Source organism: Tiliqua scincoides, chromosome 8, assembly GCF_035046505.1.
Source record: "Tiliqua scincoides isolate rTilSci1 chromosome 8, rTilSci1.hap2, whole genome shotgun sequence".
NCBI classification, from domain to species: Eukaryota; Metazoa; Chordata; class Lepidosauria; order Squamata; family Scincidae; genus Tiliqua; species Tiliqua scincoides.
This window is the reverse complement of record NC_089828.1, coordinates 37,109,628-37,126,941: the sequence shown is the minus strand read 5'-3', so window position 1 is coordinate 37,126,941 and position 17,314 is coordinate 37,109,628. Positions and strand designations below refer to the sequence as shown.

Genomic DNA, 17,314 nt, shown 5'->3' with positions numbered 1-17,314 from the left:
GCACTCAGGGCTGCAGCAGTGCTGAAATGGCTACCACTGCATCCCACGGGGCTGAGAAACAGCACCGGGACTATTCAGGGTAAGGGAGCTTATGGTCCCTTACCCCGTGTAGCAACCAGGCAGCCCTGATGGGTCTCCTCGGATTGGTGCCTAGTATTGTGCAACCACAGATTTGAAACCTATCCCTTCTGGGAGGGGGATAGGATATGGCAGCACAATCTGCCGCCATCTCTGCCCTCTCCTGCCCCATTCCCTCCTCTGCACACCTTTCCCCACCCTGCCCCCACCCTGGAATGCCTCTCCACCCCAACTTACTGTTCCACTGCCCAGCGCTCACACAGAGCACCAGGGGGCATCCAGCTGGCCTCCGACTGGCACTGGCCCAGCATGGGCTCACACTCAACCATCTCCTGCGCTGGGCCATCGCTGACTGTCATAGGCATGCTTTACGGCACATTTGCAACAGTACATGCCAGCGGTGGGCTGGTTCAAGCCCTTCAGGATTGGGCTCTGAGTTACTAAAAGACAAGTGACAGTTCTTGGTGGGGGGTGTTTTTGGGAGACACTAGGCCACTTCTCCTACACGTCCTTTTCCTTTCCATCCTTCTCTTTTTTAATGTGGCTTGCCACAGTTGCATGCACCCAGTAGTAGAGATGAAATGGGGGGGGGCAACAAAGGAGGTTTATGTAGGGTGGCATTTGGCACTCCAGGTACTGAAAGATCTTAAGCAGTCACTGCCAAAAGTTGAACCATAAATTTGAACTTGGACATTTGTCTTCAGTACTAGTCTTGTGTGTATGTGTGGAAAGGTGACAGTGATATTTCTTTAAGCAGAAGTCCCCTTTCTGTTCCAGAGTGACATTTCTGCAAGTGCCACTCCCTGTAAATCCACCAGTATGTCTCCACCACCCCATGAATCCTTAACCCCAGGGCCCGGCCCAAGTTGCACTTCCCAGGTCCGACAGATTGCCTCTAAGCCACCCACCACAGATGCCATCAGTAAGTAAGATTTTTTTGTTTTAGTTGTCTTTTTGTTAATTTTTTTGTTTGTTTTGTTTTTATACAGAAAGCTGCCTTACTCTGAGCTGGGCTATTAGTCCCTCTGGCTTAGTTTTGTCAGACACTGACTGGCAGCAGCTCTTCATTGTTTCAGATATGAATGTTTCTTTTCCCTCTCAGGAAATGCTGGGCTTTGAACTTGAGATCTGCTGTATGTGAAGCAGGTGCTCTACCACTCAGTTACAGTCCTTCCCCTAAGGCAGGTGTCCCCTTAGAGGGAAACTGCTTTTGCTTAATGAAGCCATGCCCTATTCTGCAGACTGTGATTTTGACAGGACTGGGGAATCTCCTGCTGTCTTTGGATGTGGTGGGATAGCAAAAGTATGCCCTCTTCTGCACTGTAGATGATTCTCCATCCAAGGGACAGGGCTATCTTCTCAGACTGAGAAGATGGAAGCATCACTGGTCCCTGGGGCTCCCCTTTTGTGGGAGTCTTTGGTGGGGCTGTCTCTTTAAATGCTTTCTGCTGAGTCCAGCCTTGCCTGGGTCCAGCCTTGACAGAAATTTTGGAATTGGAACAAGCAAACCTTCGAACTCCATAACACTCTCTGGCATAAAACTATATGGAAAACTTTGAAGTTGCACAGAAATCTTTGTCTTTGCTAAATTAAATCAATGTCTATTCTCTCTTTCTACATCAGCCTTACCGAGTCCCTTGAGCGTGACCAGTTCTTACACATCGTCCTTTGGGATCATGCCCTACGCTTCCCTAAATGGTGAACTGGCTGCATCCAGCTCATATGTGAGCATCCACCTCTCCCCGCAGATCAGTGGGGCAGTGGTGTATGGGCGTTCCCCCATGGTAAGCAACATGCTGGCCATTCAGACTCTGTTCTTGCAAACAGTCCCTTTGGCTTGAATTGAGCTCTATACAACAGATGCCTCTTGGTTTTAGCCCACTTTAACCCAAATAATTCTGGGAGTTGTCACTGGTTGAGATTGATGTGAGTGCTCAGTATTGGTGCTGGGTCATTGGCAGTTCAGTGCACAAGATGATGAAGTTTGCATCCCAGCAGAATTATTTTAGCATATGTTTATCTTGCCTTTCTGTCATACTAAGGCAGTTGCCACCGGATTTCAATCAACCATCAGAAATCAAAAGCAGCAATTTAAGGAATCCTGAACTAGCACAATGGAACATAAAAAGACAGTTAATTAAAGGCAAGGCAGAACAAGTGGTTCTTGATCTTTCAGTGAGGGGCCAACCAGGTTTCACGGAGCGTGGAGTTCTGCAGTCTGGGGTCACATCAGATGAGACAGATTCACAGTATAGTCAAGTCAGTTGTGAACCAAGATGTGACTGTAAACCCTGTAAAGAGGCTGGACAAATATAGGCAGTGGGTGGATAGGAAAAAAGGTGGTAGACTGAGAGGACAGCAGGTAGGTTAGCAGGCAAAGAGACTTGGAGTAAGACTGGGGAACCACTTGAGCAAGGCCAGCATTGGATTGTTATGCAGGCAGGCATTGGATTGTTATGTATTTACAGGAAGGTCAAGTCAAGAGGAACCCAACTAATTGGTGGGCAAAGTCATGCTGAACCTTGGAGGACAATATTGCTCCTTCTTCCTGTTGCCTGTGGCTCATCAGGAGGGACACCAATGTGAAGAGAGCTGCATCCCCCTTGAGCATTGAGAAATTGCAGTGGAACTTAGTTGGTAATGCTTATAAATGCCAGTGCAGTTCTTGCAGCCATTGAAACTATTGAGTGTCCAGTCAACAACTTCCTCAGTGTTGCTGCCCCACATGCAGTTGGCAAAATTGGGAAGAGAGGATTTTGGTGAGGGAGAAAGCAGAGTCTTCCCAGTGGCGGAGATGGTGCTATTCCTGGCCAACTGGCCAGGGCCAGCCCAAGATGATGTCCCACCTTACTTGTTAGTGTACCAGCTGCTGCTATTCCTCATGCTGCCTGAGTTTCAAAAGGAAGAGGGGAATGAAGCAGAAAAGTGTGGAGAGAGTTGAGTGGTGGACTGAAGCAAAAGAGGAAGTGGAGAGGAGAGTGATGGGCTGGAGCAACTTCCATTCTCTTCTTCCCACCATTCTCTTCTCCATATTTTCTCTTCTGCTCTGCTTCTTTTTTTTCAAATTCAGGGAGCAGGGGGAGGAGGAGTGGCAGAGATGGGTACCCCCCCCCCGGGGGGGCAGGGCCTGAGGTGGCTGAGTAGTTTTGTTTTTCTGAGCTCCTGGAAAGCATGCTATTTCTTCCCAAAATTGTGGGTCTGATGAGATCCGAGGATCAGTGATCAGGAGAGGCCTTGATCCTACAGATGGTGTACAGTTTTGGAGAAGAAAGGTCCAGCCAGGGACTGTTTTTTCTCCAAGGGAACCCAGCCATCGATGTCAGTGATGGTGAGGATTCAATGTTGAAATTAAGCTCCAAGCAGGGAAGTTGAAAGAAGCAAGTGAGTGTTGTTCCATTGTGTGTGTCTGGCATTAATTGACTGACTGCCTGATTAAGCTTTTGCCCAAGAGAAGGAGGAGGAGGGGCAGGCTTTCCCCTTCCTGGGAGAAGAGGGGGGAGGCTTTCTCTGCTTATTTGTTTGTTGATGTGAGAAGAAGCTTTGGAGGAGATCTGCTGAGCTTGTTATGGAAATATGAGTGCATAACCCTGTCTTTATAAATCTAAAATTTGTTGGATTACAAATTAACCGTCTTGGAATATAATTATTGTTGTGGAGTGTTCAGTTTCGTTTTCCTGTAGAGAACTGGTGGAGTGCCTGTGGAGAGCCTGGCTGGAGACCTACATTTTTTATTGTTTTGCAAAAGTGGTTGATTGTTTACATTCCTTTGATAATCTCCTGGAAAGGAATGCGGTTGACATAGAAACAGATATAAATAACAGAAATAAGAACATTAGGAACATCTAGTGGACTAAAAAAGACACTACAAGGACAAGAACAGACTTGACAAGTGAAGTAAGAATACAGAAGATATAAGAAGGAAGAAAAAGGATGACAGGAAAAGGAGCGAAAGTTAGAGCTCTCCTGCCCGGGAGTCCAGCTTGGGAAAACTAACACAAGAGGAACCGAAAAGGAAGGAATGGAAGCAGACAATACAAGACAATATAGAGAAATTAGTGGCGATGGGACAGCAACTAACAAATCAATATCTGCGGGTTCAAGCTAGTTTAGATGCATTAACTACACAACTAGATGATCTTAATGTGCAACTCAAAGATGTTATATCCGAATCACATGAGAAAAAACAGGATTATGGAAAAAGTACTGGAAATGGGAAAGCAACAAGCAAATTGATATTTACAAATCCAAATTAGCCTCGAAATCTTAATTCAACAGACAAATGAGTCTAATACGCAACAAACAGGAGAGGATCAACAAAAGAGCAAAGAAATGGAAGATAAATCCAAAACACTGGAGACAGGACAAAACAACAAATTGGAAGAGACAATGTTAATGGAAGATAAAGACTCAAAAGTCACCAGACCAGAAAGGAGAAGAAATACTTCAACTAATTGATGCAGATTGGATTGATCAAGTGAAGGAAGAAGAAATACTTCAAGCAACTGACATAAATTGGAATGATCAAGTGAAGGAGATGATTCATCAAGATGTTGATTTATCAAAAGAGCGAGTACATTAAATCGTGATCTGTTAAGAGGAATTCATGTGAAATTTCTTAGAAAAAAAAAGATGGAAAGTTAGTCTAGAGAAGAGAAGAGATTTGGCAGACCAGAGGATATTTAGGTTGGAGACAAGGGAACAGATAAAAAGAAAGATAGTAATGTGCTAATTTTGTATGTTAGAAATTAAAGATTATTAGATGTCAATGAGAATTTATATTAGTTTTATAGGTGATGTGTATAAAAATTTTAGTTAGCTTGATATTAATAGATGTTAGAATTTTAGAGGATAATTTTAATGAGTTAGAATTAATTTTAGGTGATATTTTTTTGGATGTTTACGTATATGTTTATGTATTTAGTCATGAGGATATATTAATTTTGGATGTTATAGATAGAGAGATGATATATGTAATTAGGATATTAAAAGTTGTTAGAATTTAGTATGTTAGATATTGGATTATGATATTAATTGTTGTGAGGATTTTATATGCTAGATACTGGAAAGACAAGAAGATCCCAATGACAGATGAATTAATAGAGAAAATAATGACTGTGGTGGAAATGGACAGATTTTTAGAGAGCTTGGATCAACAGTGAAACCAATATAGATTGAGCAATGAAAATTATTTTATACTTGGTTGAAAATAAAGTTGTAGAAGTATAAGATAAGGTATATAGATGAATGTATTATATATATGATATATGATAGATAAATGATAAATGATATTAAGAGTCTAACGTAGGAATTGGATTAGGAAATAGGTAATGATTTATTAGTTATAGTGAGGTATGATGTCTTACAGCCTCTAATACTGTGATTATGTGTGTTTGTTATTTTTGTTTTGGGAAAAATTTTTAAAAAATTTAAAAAAAGAGATTTTTACCCCCCGCCCCCGTTCCACCATATGAGACAACTGCCTGGGTCAGTCTCATGGCCCTTGTTGCTGGCTGGAAGTCCTATGTTTTCTCCTTACAACCCTCCTTCATAATGATGCTATATCATCATAGAGCAGAGGTGGTCAAACCCCGGCCCTGGGGCCACTTGCGGCCCTTGAGCACTCCCAATTTGGCCTGCAGGGAGCCCCCAGTCTCCAATGAGCCTCTGGTCCTCCGGAAACTTGCTGGAGCCTGCACTGGCCCAACACAGCTGCTGTCAGCGTGATGGCCAACTGTTCGACCTCTCACATGTGCTGTGGAATGAGAGCTCCCTCCTCTGCTTGATGTTTCACATCTGTGATGCAGCAGCGGCAGCAAAGGAAAGGTGGCTTGCTTTGTGCAAGGCCTTTTACAGGCCTTGAGCTATCGCAAGACCTTCATTCATTCATATAAGTTCCATCTCTAATATATTCATTTATGTACATTGATTCAAATTTGAAATGTAAATTTATTCTTTTTTTCCTGGCTCCCGACACAGTGTCAGAGAGATGATGTGGCCCTCCTGCCAAAAAGTTTGGACACCCCCGTCATAGAGTGTTGTTCCAAGGTGGCTTCTGGGGAAAAAAATTGCAGTTGGTGGTTGCCAGAAGGACCATTGCCACCACCCTTTGGTTCCCCCTCATTCCCTGAAATGTTTAGCTCCACTCTAATGTATTGTGCAGTGAAGTGCCTCACATGTTGTGCGTTGCTAATATGTATCCATTTGTTTTTCTTATTTATTCATATTGTGCCATCCGTGCGCACGTGCCATCCATGTGCGTGGTGCTTTACATGGCCCTTAATTCTGTTTACAGTGTTTGGCAGTTAATTCTGATTGCAGAATCCAGTTTAAGACCTGTTGACCGTGTTCTTCCTTGGTTTCTGCAGATGGCCTTTGAATCTCATTTATGCGGTTCATCCATCTCCTCTTCCCTGCCTGCTGTTCCAGGCAGTAAACCGTAAGTATAGCCAAGACTCATGTTATGAGGTACTTAAATCAAAATTTCAAACGTGGTGCCTCTTATGTCACTCCTCAGATTCCTGTTGTGTTTTCCCACCCTCTTACAGATCCCACCCTTGTTCTTGCCATTAAAGTGTTTCACAGATTATATTTATGTGGTGCCACCAATATAGATGGAACTACACAGGCCCTTAAAGATGGCCAAAGCCAGGTCTCTGCCCCAAGCAGCTTACAATCTAATGTTTTACCCTTGTTTTCCACAATGTCATTCAACATTGTCTACCCTTTGTCAACTTTACCACCCTGAATTCTTCAAAATTCTTATCAGAGACCTCCATCCATTTGCCCCTTCTGCTGCTTATGCCTGCAGCTCTCTCCCCGAGACACAGAAATTTCCTGCTCCCTTACATGATTCAACCATTTCTCCCTGCTGCCCTCTCTAACTCCCACTCAGAATATATATATCTCTCCTTCTCTCTCATTCTCCGAAGTTGTGCTCCAAGCCCACCTTTTTCACAAGGCCATTAGCTGAACCTATTAAACCTCAGACTTTGTTTTTGTGTTCGGCCCTTGTTGCCCTGGTGTCTGTCTCCTCTTCCTTTCTCGTCTCCCCCACTGTCAGAATTTAGACTGTATGCTTCTCTGGGCCTGAAAAACACTTTCAAATGCCGTATAAAGTGCTAAGTGCCTTATATAGTAACAGCACAGTAGCAAAACATGTTTTACCATGTTAAAGTCTGCAGATTGTTTTGGGTTCTTTGTGCTGACCACCCACCATACATACACAAGGCTGGGTATGCACAGTTGTAAGGTACTGGTTTTGTGTGTGTGTGTTGAGCCAAGGCACCTTGCTTGTGGCGCCAGTAGTGCAACTCTCAGGCAGCTATTGGCTTGCTGCACTATTGCACCATCCCAATAGTGAGCAGAGAGGATACTACAAGTCAGTCTAGCTAGACCCAGGTATCTGGAAGACCTGTGGAACCAGACTGTCCCTATGCAAAGGTTGCTTCAGGCCAGTGACATAGCTATGCTGAGGCCAGGGAGGGTCAATTGCCACCCCCTCCCGGGTGGAGTGGCTGTTTTCCACTTTCTTAGCTGGGGGACGGACGGACGGACAGCTACCTATATCACACCACAATGGCCGCAAAATCAGCCCCTGCCCACCCTGGCTCCCTTATAGCTCCAAATGGATCTCTTTCTGGTGGCAGAACCTTGCATGTGCAGAGAAGTGAGGTGAATGCACAGGCATAGCGGGAGTGACACGGTGACATGGGGGCATCATTGCATCATGTGGTCCTAGGAACCTCCCTCCCACCTACGCAACTGCTTCAGGCTTGGTTCCTCAGTAAGATTCATCTCTGACTAGCCCCATAAACTCCTTCGCTTTACCTGACTTCCCTCCCAAAACTGCCAGCTTCCAATACCTCCTATCTGACTGGACTCTTTACCTATCTCTGCAGAACTCCTATCTGCCTGATCTGTACTTTGCAGTTTGTTCTTGAACCCAATTGGGGCTTAGCAACAATTCCTCATCCAAGCCTTGTTTGTGATACTGTCTTGGCTCTTCTCCCTCCCCTGTTTCTTATCCTTTCTTTCTAGGGCCTATTCCTTCCATGTGAGCGCTGATGGGCAGATGCAACCAGTCCCCTTCCCACCAGACGCCCTCATCGGCACTGGCATCCCGCGGCATGCACACCAGCTCCACACACTGACCCATGGCGAGGTGGTCTGTGCTGTCACAATCAGCAACTCCACCCAACATGTCTACACGGGCGGGAAGGGCTGTGTGAAAGTGTGGGACATGGGGCAACCAGGGATCAAAACACCCATCGCTCAACTTGATTGCCTGGTATGTACAAGGGAGGGAAGCTCATATACAGAATTTCACAGAACTGCTCCTATTCTGGTCCCACGTCTGTGTCAGTGGGGAGCCACAGCCAATCGGAGTAGACAGCAAGAGGGAGAGATAACCAATAGGATTTTGTCTGGCTTATTTCATCACAATCTCCAGTTAAAGGATCTCAAGTTGCAGAGTTGGAGCAAAAACCTTTCACTGCCTGAGACCTGGGTGATTGCTACCACTCAGGGTAGACAGTGCTATGTTAGATGGACCAATGGTCTTGCTCATTATCATTAACAAAAGACTGACCTACGATGAGTTAGACCAGTGTTTTTCAAACTGTGGGTCGGGACCCACTAGGTGAGTCGCAAGCCAATTTCAGGTGGGTCCCCATTCATTTCAATATTTTATTTTTAATAAAAATAAATGCATTATAAAATTTTGTATTTTTAATAATATAATTATTTTTTAAAAAATAAATAAATAAATGCTTGATGCTACCATGGTATGTGACTGGATTTGGGGAAATGTTACAGACCTGTACTTTTAACAAGTTACTATGTATATTCATTTAACAATGATAGTAAATGGAACTTACACCTGGGTAAGTGTGGGTAAGATTGCAGCCCAGGATTGTTTAATTTTTCCTGGTTGATGATGTCACTTCCAGTCATGACATCACTTCTAATGGGTCCTGACAGATTCTCATTCTAAAAAGTGGGTCCCGGTGCTAAAAGTGTGAGAACCACTGAGTTAGACCTTTCTGTCTCTGACAGTTGACCCTATCTTCCCCCAGCTGACCCTGCAAAGTTCGCCAACTTTCCCTGTTGTCTCTTCCCCCTCAACTGGTATTTGGAAGTAGGCTGCTCCTGGAGATGGAAGTTCTCCATTTAACTAAACGCCATTCCTTGAACTCTCCTCTCTGCATTTCATTACTCTCTTAAAAAACAGACAAAAGAATTGCAATGTCTTGCAGCAGTGAATACATACGTTATTCATATGCAAAATGGGCTGTGTTTGCAGTAATTCTGTGAAAGTTTAAAAAAATTGCAGTACATGGTTTTGAGTGAGAAATTTGGCTTCCTTAGAAACTCGGTTTTCATTGTATAAAGCAATTTTCAGCCTTTTTCAACTAACAGCACAGGATAAGGCTCTAAAATTGTCAAGGTACATCACCAGTTTTTTTACATTGGCAAGGCACACCACGCTGCTAGGAGTGGGCTCACATCCCCCAGTGGCCCTACTAATAAATGATCCTCCCCTGAACTCCCATGGCACATTTGTGAACCATTCACGGCACACCAAGTTTCTACCCCTTGTGGCATAAAATGAACAGCCGATGCCTGCTGAAATCACAGAATCTTGAAAAGCTGCTGAATAGGATTTCCAACAGGCAGATGGTGGGGTTCTTTCAGGACTTTGCACAGCTTCTTGCCTTTTCCCCCTCTAGAACCGAGACAATTATATCCGATCCTGCAAACTTCTCCCTGATGGTCGCAGTCTCATTGTTGGTGGGGAGGCCAGCACACTGTCCATCTGGGATTTAGCAGCTCCTACTCCCCGGATCAAGGCGGAACTGACCTCTTCTGCCCCAGCCTGCTATGCCTTGGCCATCAGCCCTGATGCCAAGGTCTGTTTTTCCTGCTGCAGCGATGGCAATATTGTGGTGTGGGATCTGCAGAACCAAACCATGGTCAGGTGAGATGAACGACACAGCAATTACCAAATGGTGGTGCCAGGGGAATGCTAGTTTGTCACAATGACTAATTCGAGACCCCCATGATCACTTAAATGATTCTAATTTAAATAGGTCTACTAGCATGATGGAAACTTCCAGGAAAATTTGCTTGTACTTACTTTCCTTCCTATTAAGAAACCCCAGGCTTCCTTGGGGATACTTCCAAAATTCTCTCCATCTGTATTTCTCCCCAGTTCTAAACTGCTTCATCATGTTTCTGAAGAAGAACCAATGAATGAAGAGCCCTCCACTGTTCTATTTTTAACTTTTGAATTGGCCACTTTCAGTTCCTTTAGTTCAGGGGTGGGCAAACTTTCAGCTTTAGAGATCCTGGACCTATAACAATTGTATTGGAGAGAGAATTTCAACAGGTACAGCTTGTCATAATAAGCAGCACCTGCTGAAATTCCCTCCTCTACACAATTGTTAAATGTCCAGGATCCCTAAAGTTGAAAGTTTGCCCACCCCTGCTTTAGGTCATCTGCATCTTTTTCCATCTTCTACAATAATGATGCATGTATGTGCATTGATGTAACACTGAGAATATTAGAAAGTCCTCCTGCATCAGGCCAAAGGCCCAGCTAGATTGGCATCATGTTTGCAACCGTGGCCCACCAGCTGCCTCTGTGAAACCCACAAGCAGGGCAGGCCATTGCTCCCCTGCAACTGGTATCCAGAAGCACTCCAAAATAGCCATCTTGCTGTTGTTTTAAATATGATTGCATCATTTTTGTCTAGTGTTTTACTGCTGTTTTGGAGTGCGTGTACACATCAATAAAACACTGCCTGCGAACAATATTGATGCAATCATACATACAATCACATCAAGACTGGGTCTTTTTAAGTGTTTTATCAGTGCATGCACACACATTGCTAATGCCGAGATGGGATGGATGCAAATTAATGAAACACTGTGGCAAACTGTTTGGAATCCAGTTCTACATGAACGCTAGAAATGTCCTAGTTAACCCAGAATTGAGAACACAGCAGAGCGAAATTCCAAAACAAGGAAGGAACAGAATAGGGAACTTAAGTGTTTTTCAGGGCCCACAGTAGTGTTGTGTTTCTTAAACCTTTGTCCTGGAATACTGGATTTCAATGTTTGACCGTATTTGATGATTGGCATTTGATATGACTTGCGGTGAGAAAAGGAATTTGACAGTAGTTCAGGGTGATGTGCAGTGGTATTCAGGCTGCAGTCCTGCGCATTATCTAGAAGTAGGTAAGACTGTGGGGCTTATTTCAGAGTAGACACACATGCAGCCTGATCCTACATGTGTGATCACATCTGATTAAATGGCATGCAATTGTATGAAGTACTGGACTGTAGTTGATGTTTGATATGTGGTAAGATTTAAGCTGCAATTCTGTGCAGACCTTCCTTGAAGTCAGGAGCGCAGGACTGAAGGATGACTTCTGATTAAACAGATGTTCAGCCTGGTCTGTACCTCTGACAGTATTTGCTAGATGACATGATGTGCCGTTCAGCCAGCTGATGAGAATCCATAGGTGATATTTGTTACAACAATTGAGCAATGCCAACAGGCTTAATTTAAATCAAAATTTGCATTTGATTAAAGCAATCAAAGCTGAAGTGACAATACTGGATACTTTTGGCATATGTTGAATATTTGCAACGATTTGTCTTGGCTCCCTAACTTTTGCTCCTGAGCTTGCATGCTCGGCTAATGGATTGTCAAAGATATTGTTAAGGAAAGTTCACTAGAAGGTGGTGCTGAAAGAGGAAATCCAGAGATTGGGAGTCCAAAGTGGGAAGGGAAATGAATTGTGTCGGTGGCTGGCGTATCTGACTCCAGTTTGGTTTGCGCTGCTCTTCCTTCCAGGCAGTTCCAGGGTCACACAGATGGCGCCAGCTGCATTGATATCTCCAATTATGGCACCAAGCTATGGACGGGGGGACTGGACAACACAGTGCGGTGCTGGGACCTTCGGGAAGGCCGGCAGCTTCAGCAGCATGACTTCAGCTCCCAGGTGAGCTGACGAAAGTTGTGGAGCCTTAGAGAAGACCTGTTAGGAAAAAGAGGAGGGCCTTGGTGAGGTAGCCAACTAGCTTGGCCTCCAGGGTCTGGGAAGATAAGGGGCATGGGGCCAGCAGCATCCATGGGAAACTTGTTTTGCTACCACAGATGAAGCTGGCAATGAATGTGGGGATTTCCAGGGGAGCTCAATAGGGCTGTCTACCCAATTAAAGATTAAATTAAAAAAATCTTAGTTAAGGAATTGCTTAATTAATGGACTGAAATTCCATAGTGGTGAAAAAGCAAGGCTCATGTTTTTGGGGGATCAGTGCATGTGTTGTCGCAGGGCTTCTCTTAGAAGAGGCATTCCCTGTTCTCTCTCACTGGGAGGGAATACCTCTTTATTGCAGTGCTTGCCATCTTGTATATGCAATGCACTTGTATTAAACATTATATATAAATCTGATTAAGTGACAGACAAGCTCTTCTATTTGATTAACTAGTCAATTAAATGTTGCAGCTCTAATAATAACATTTTAGTAACAAATACTATGTGTCTATTGGAAACCAAATTTTGAACTTAAGTTCATCTAGAGGGCTCTTATGTTTTCATGGGCGGCAGTTGTTTAATGAAGCACACAATGATATAAGTCAGGATAGAGGACGCTTTGTGCATAAGGAGGCATCCTTCTCATTCTAACCCAATGTCTCTCCTCCCATCCCCCCAGATCTTTTCCCTGGGTTATTGCCCTTCAGGTGAATGGCTGGCTGTTGGGATGGAGAGCAGTAATGTTGAAATTCTACATGTAACGAAATCTGAGAAGTACCAGCTCCACCTTCATGAGAGTTGTGTCCTCTCCCTCAAGTTTGCCTCCTGTGGTAGGTGTGTGAGCCCCAGGGCATGACAGGCTTTCGTTTAAATTGTTAGCTCCAGAATAAGACTTAAAAGGAACATTTTTTTAAAATGATAGCTGGAGGATGAGGGGGAGGGAAACAACATTTGGGGATGGGGGAATTTTGCCATCATTCTCTGTCACATCCAACTTCCTAATTCTCCTCTAACTAGAAGAATTTCTAAAATTACTTCCAGAAGTGGAGAACGTGCAATAATTATGTAGCATTACAGCACATTCTCCAATTCTGGAGCTTTCATTCCTTCTATTCATTTGTGTCTTTTCCCCATAAAGATGCACACTTGCATTGGTGAAACACTAAAAATTTTTTTGTGACTCTATGTATGATTGCCTTAAGATTATTTTTGTATAATGCATTACTGATGTACAGATGTGCTCCTGAGCACTGTTAAATACCACACAAAAGGGATCATATATACAATCACATCAAAGATGGCTTTTTTGTAGTGTTTCATCAGTGTATGTGTGCATCTTTATGGGGAAAAAGGACAGATGAATAGAAGGAACCATAAGCTGTGACAAATCGTGCTCGCACAGTGCTCTGCACAACATTTGTAAACAAAAAACGAAAATAATGGAGGATTCCTCATGCCCTGGTTGGACTTTAGAAGCAAGGTTAGAGATTTTGGAACTCCACAATGTGGAGAATTCTGAAGATAATTTCAGATACCTCTTTAACAGATTTATGCACAAGGTAGAAAGAGTGAAATGGTTCTTCCATTTTCCATGTGCTTAGAGCAGTGGTTCTCAAACTGGGCCATCGCCATGCCCCAGCCAGAGAGCCCTGGCCTCTGCCCCCTTAAGGAGGGGAGGCAGTGATACGATTGCCCCCCCTCCCGCAAGGACATACAGTGGGGAGCTCAAACTCCCTGGGAGTTTGAGAACCACTGACTTACAGGAATCAAACTGATTAGCATTAAGATTTGGGACTGACCAAAGAAGGTAATTCTTCACACAATGCATAATTAACTTAAGAAATTTCCTGCCAAAAAACTTGGGAATGACTAGTGGCTTAGATGACTTTTCCCATTTCTGCCCAGCGCACAGGTGTATATGCAACATTGGGCAGAAGTGTCTTAAAATGGGATTAGACAAGTTTGTGCAAGACGTCTATTTAACCCCCCTTAGTCACGATAGCAATGCGGAGCCTCCAAAGTCATATGCTGTGTATCTTAAAGTCCCAGATGCTCTGGATGAAGCAACAGCAGTCTCCCTCACTCCCACAGCCTGCTTATGGGCCTCCTAGAGACTAGATTGGCTGCTCTTAGAAACAGGAAGCTGTGCTGGATGAATCTTTGGTCAACTCTAGCAAGCCAATTGACATGAATGTGGATTTTTGACAAGCCCCAGGAGGTTGAAACTGATTTTGCCATGTTAAATCCAGGCAACTTGGGGCCCAGTCTTATCCAACTTTCCAGCATTGGTGCTGCCATCATGCAGCCCCAAGGTAAGGGAACAAATGTTCCCTTACCTTAAGGAGGCCTCTATGACTGCCCCTCCACCACAGGATGCAATGTAGGCCCTGTTGGCATAGCTGCACTGGCACTGGAAAATTGGATAGGATTGAGCCCTTAGACTGCCACCAGCTACCCCATCCCTGCTTAGAGATTTAGGGCCCAATCCTGTGCTCGGTGGCATGCTGCTGAGCACTGTGGCAAATGTTCCGTAAGGCACATTTGCCAGCCTCACTGCCGGGCTCCTACTGGTGCTAGCCCAGCACTGGCCAGTGCTCAGCTAGCATGGGGCGGTCGCCCAGCTTCCACGGCTCAGCGGTCTTCCGGATTGCCAAACTGTGGAACGGTAGGCGGGGGCAGCGGTGGGGAAGAGGTGTTCCGGGGAGGGGGGGAGGCTGGCGGAGGCTAGAGAGGGCGGGGAGAAGGCATGACGGGGAGGTGTGATGTGAGGAGGGGGGCGGGCTGGAGGCGTGCCTGGGGGAGGGATGGGAGGCGGGTCTGCAGAGCTCTGCTCCGCAGGATCCAAGGCACTGGTATAGGGCTGCGCATCCTACACCAGTGCCTTTACCTTACTGCTGACCTTTTGGTAGGTGGTAAAGTAAGCAGCCCCATTGTGGGGCTGCTTACCTTACTCGGGGGAAGGGGACAAAAGTCCCCTTCTCCTGAGGCGCCTTCCACAGTAGCTTGGGAGGCGCAGGATCTGGCGGCAGCCCTTCTCGGTTCTGCCGAGCCTAGGCACCCTGGGCAGCTCAGGATTGGGCTGTTAGTTTTCCTTCCTTCTTCATCCCTCACTTTGTCCCTCTTTTTCCCCTGCAGGAAAATGGTTTGTCAGCACTGGTAAAGACAACCTCCTCAATGCCTGGCGGACACCCTATGGTGCAAGCATCTTCCAGGTATGGGTGGCATATGTCAGCATAGAAGGCTGGTACTGGTGCTGGCTGGCACTGTTGGCAGAAAATGACTGTTGTTGCTGGTGGCTCTGGGGTGGTTGAGAGCAGCGCAGGCCCCCTTAGCCCAGAAGGGGGGTGAACAGGAGTATTCACTTCTCCTGGGCCTTGGCAGATCCCTGACTTTACCTGCACTTGAAACTGGCTCTTTGGATATGTAAACAATGATGGTGGCAATGGTCCAACTTTACTTTGGTGCTCTCTTGAACTGATCCAGAAGTGTTCTTCTTAAGGATGGGTCTACTAACCATTATATCTAAACGGAACCTTCATATCCAGCACTGAGGATAGGCAGCAGAGGGGATGGCTGTCACTCTAACGCGGGCTTCCTGGAGTCACTGTGGCTAGTTTTTGGAGAAACCAAGCCTTGGACTAGATTGATCCCAGCTCTAACCTAGGGTGGTGTTTTTATAGAAGGTGATTTTACCAGCCTTGATTGCCTCTGTGTCCAAACTCGGTCTTCCTTTGGCAGGCTGCTGGGCAAGATAGATCCTTGGTCTCTCCTATCCAGGCAATTATGATCAGCAGAACTTCTGAAAGGACAAATCCCCCAAAATAAACAATTCTCTTCCTTCTGCTTTCTCTTGCAGTACAAAGAATCCTCTTCTGTACTGAGCTGTGATATCTCAGCCAATGACAAATTTATTGTGACGGGTTCAGGCGATAAGAAAGCTACAGTTTACGAACTGGTGTATTGAGGAGAGGGACGTCTTGGCCATCCTCAGCCCCACTGCTTTGCTTTCCTTTTGAAGTGTTCCTTTGCTTGGGACACCAGCTGACAACATGAGGGTGAACGTGGCAAAGCAAAGTGGGTGCCCTCTCTCTCTCTGTCAGCTCAACTCTGCTGTTCTCCTGAAAGCTTTACCCAGCAACTACGTTTGACTTCATAGGTTCCAAAAGATGCAACCTATATCCTTTCAGGTGTAACTTGGCAACCATGTGGTCTAGAAATTTGCTCTCTAAACAACAACAAAAAATAAGATGCTCAGGAAGACTGTGCTCTCCCAGAATCGAGACACATCCACAGACCTGCCCTTTCTGGACATTTTATCTCTTGGCAGTTGGAAAACAAACTGGCATGATGCTTTCCCCCCTGATTTTAGGGGCACTGGTTTTCCTTTCTTATTTGCCATACATACCCACACCCAAAATCCTGCTGCTGTTATTTTTCCTGGAATAATTAAACATATTTAAAACTTGTGTGGCTGTGTTGGTCCTCTTCCATTTAAAAAACGATTCAGAAAGAACAGTAGGTTAATGCTGTGGTTACAACCTTGAATAATGAGAGAGCTTATAAACCCTTTTAATCTACTAAAAATGATATCCCTAATTAATCAGGTAACACTTTAAAAATTATTTTAATTACAAATGGCAGGAAGCATTGAGAGGAGGTGTTCTTCTGTCTCTCACACACAGGAGGAATTGCCTCTTTTAAGATAAAATCTTAGTTGACACACATGTGCATAACCTAAAAGCACCACTTTAGGAGAGACTTTCCCTTTACACTCTCTTCTAGCCAGGAATTCTCCTAAGCTGGGGTTTGCAGCAACATTTATATACACATAATCTTAAAAATGTGTATTTTTTGCTTCAAGGTTACTGTTAGTTGTGTGTATACAATTATTAAAATTAATTTGCTTAATAAACTATGATTTCTTTAATTGGGTGATAGCCTAATCTTTCTTGGTGGGACATAAAAAAGGTCACAAAGATGTGAGAAAGGTTCATTGCTCCATTTATTATCCTTGATTATTGATTTTTGTGTCATTTCCCCCCTTTTTAGTGACACAGGGCACAATCCTAACCAGGTCTACTCAGAAGTAAGTCCTATTTTGTTTAATGGGGCTTACTCTCAGGAAAGTGTGGTTAGAATTGAAGCCATAGTTGCTCACTAGCTATTAAGACCAGTCTGTTCCCCTGGGTTTT

General features: G+C 44.6%; 1 protein-coding gene across 10 annotated transcripts in view; it reads left to right on the top strand.

Annotated features, from left to right (window-relative positions):
- Positions 1–17,049, top strand: part of TLE2 (TLE family member 2, transcriptional corepressor) — a 72,365-nt gene extending 55,316 nt beyond the window's left edge. For 9 of the 10 annotated variants that reach the window (XM_066636644.1, XM_066636642.1, XM_066636641.1 and 6 more), the window contains 9 exons: positions 856–1,000; positions 1,702–1,862; positions 6,444–6,514; positions 8,116–8,365; positions 9,807–10,054; positions 11,939–12,086; positions 12,802–12,952; positions 15,258–15,334; positions 15,979–17,049. In XM_066636644.1, the coding sequence (XP_066492741.1) occupies positions 856–1,000; positions 1,702–1,862; positions 6,444–6,514; positions 8,116–8,365; positions 9,807–10,054; positions 11,939–12,086; positions 12,802–12,952; positions 15,258–15,334; positions 15,979–16,086 (1,359 nt within the window). In that variant the 3' untranslated portion in view covers positions 16,087–17,049. Of the gene's footprint in view, positions 1–855; positions 1,001–1,701; positions 1,863–6,443; positions 6,515–8,115; positions 8,366–9,806; positions 10,055–11,938; positions 12,087–12,801; positions 12,957–15,257; positions 15,335–15,978 lie in introns of all 10 variants that reach the window. The other variant, XR_010794844.1, reaches the window with a different exon arrangement.
- The last annotated feature ends 265 nt before the right edge of the window (positions 17,050–17,314 follow it).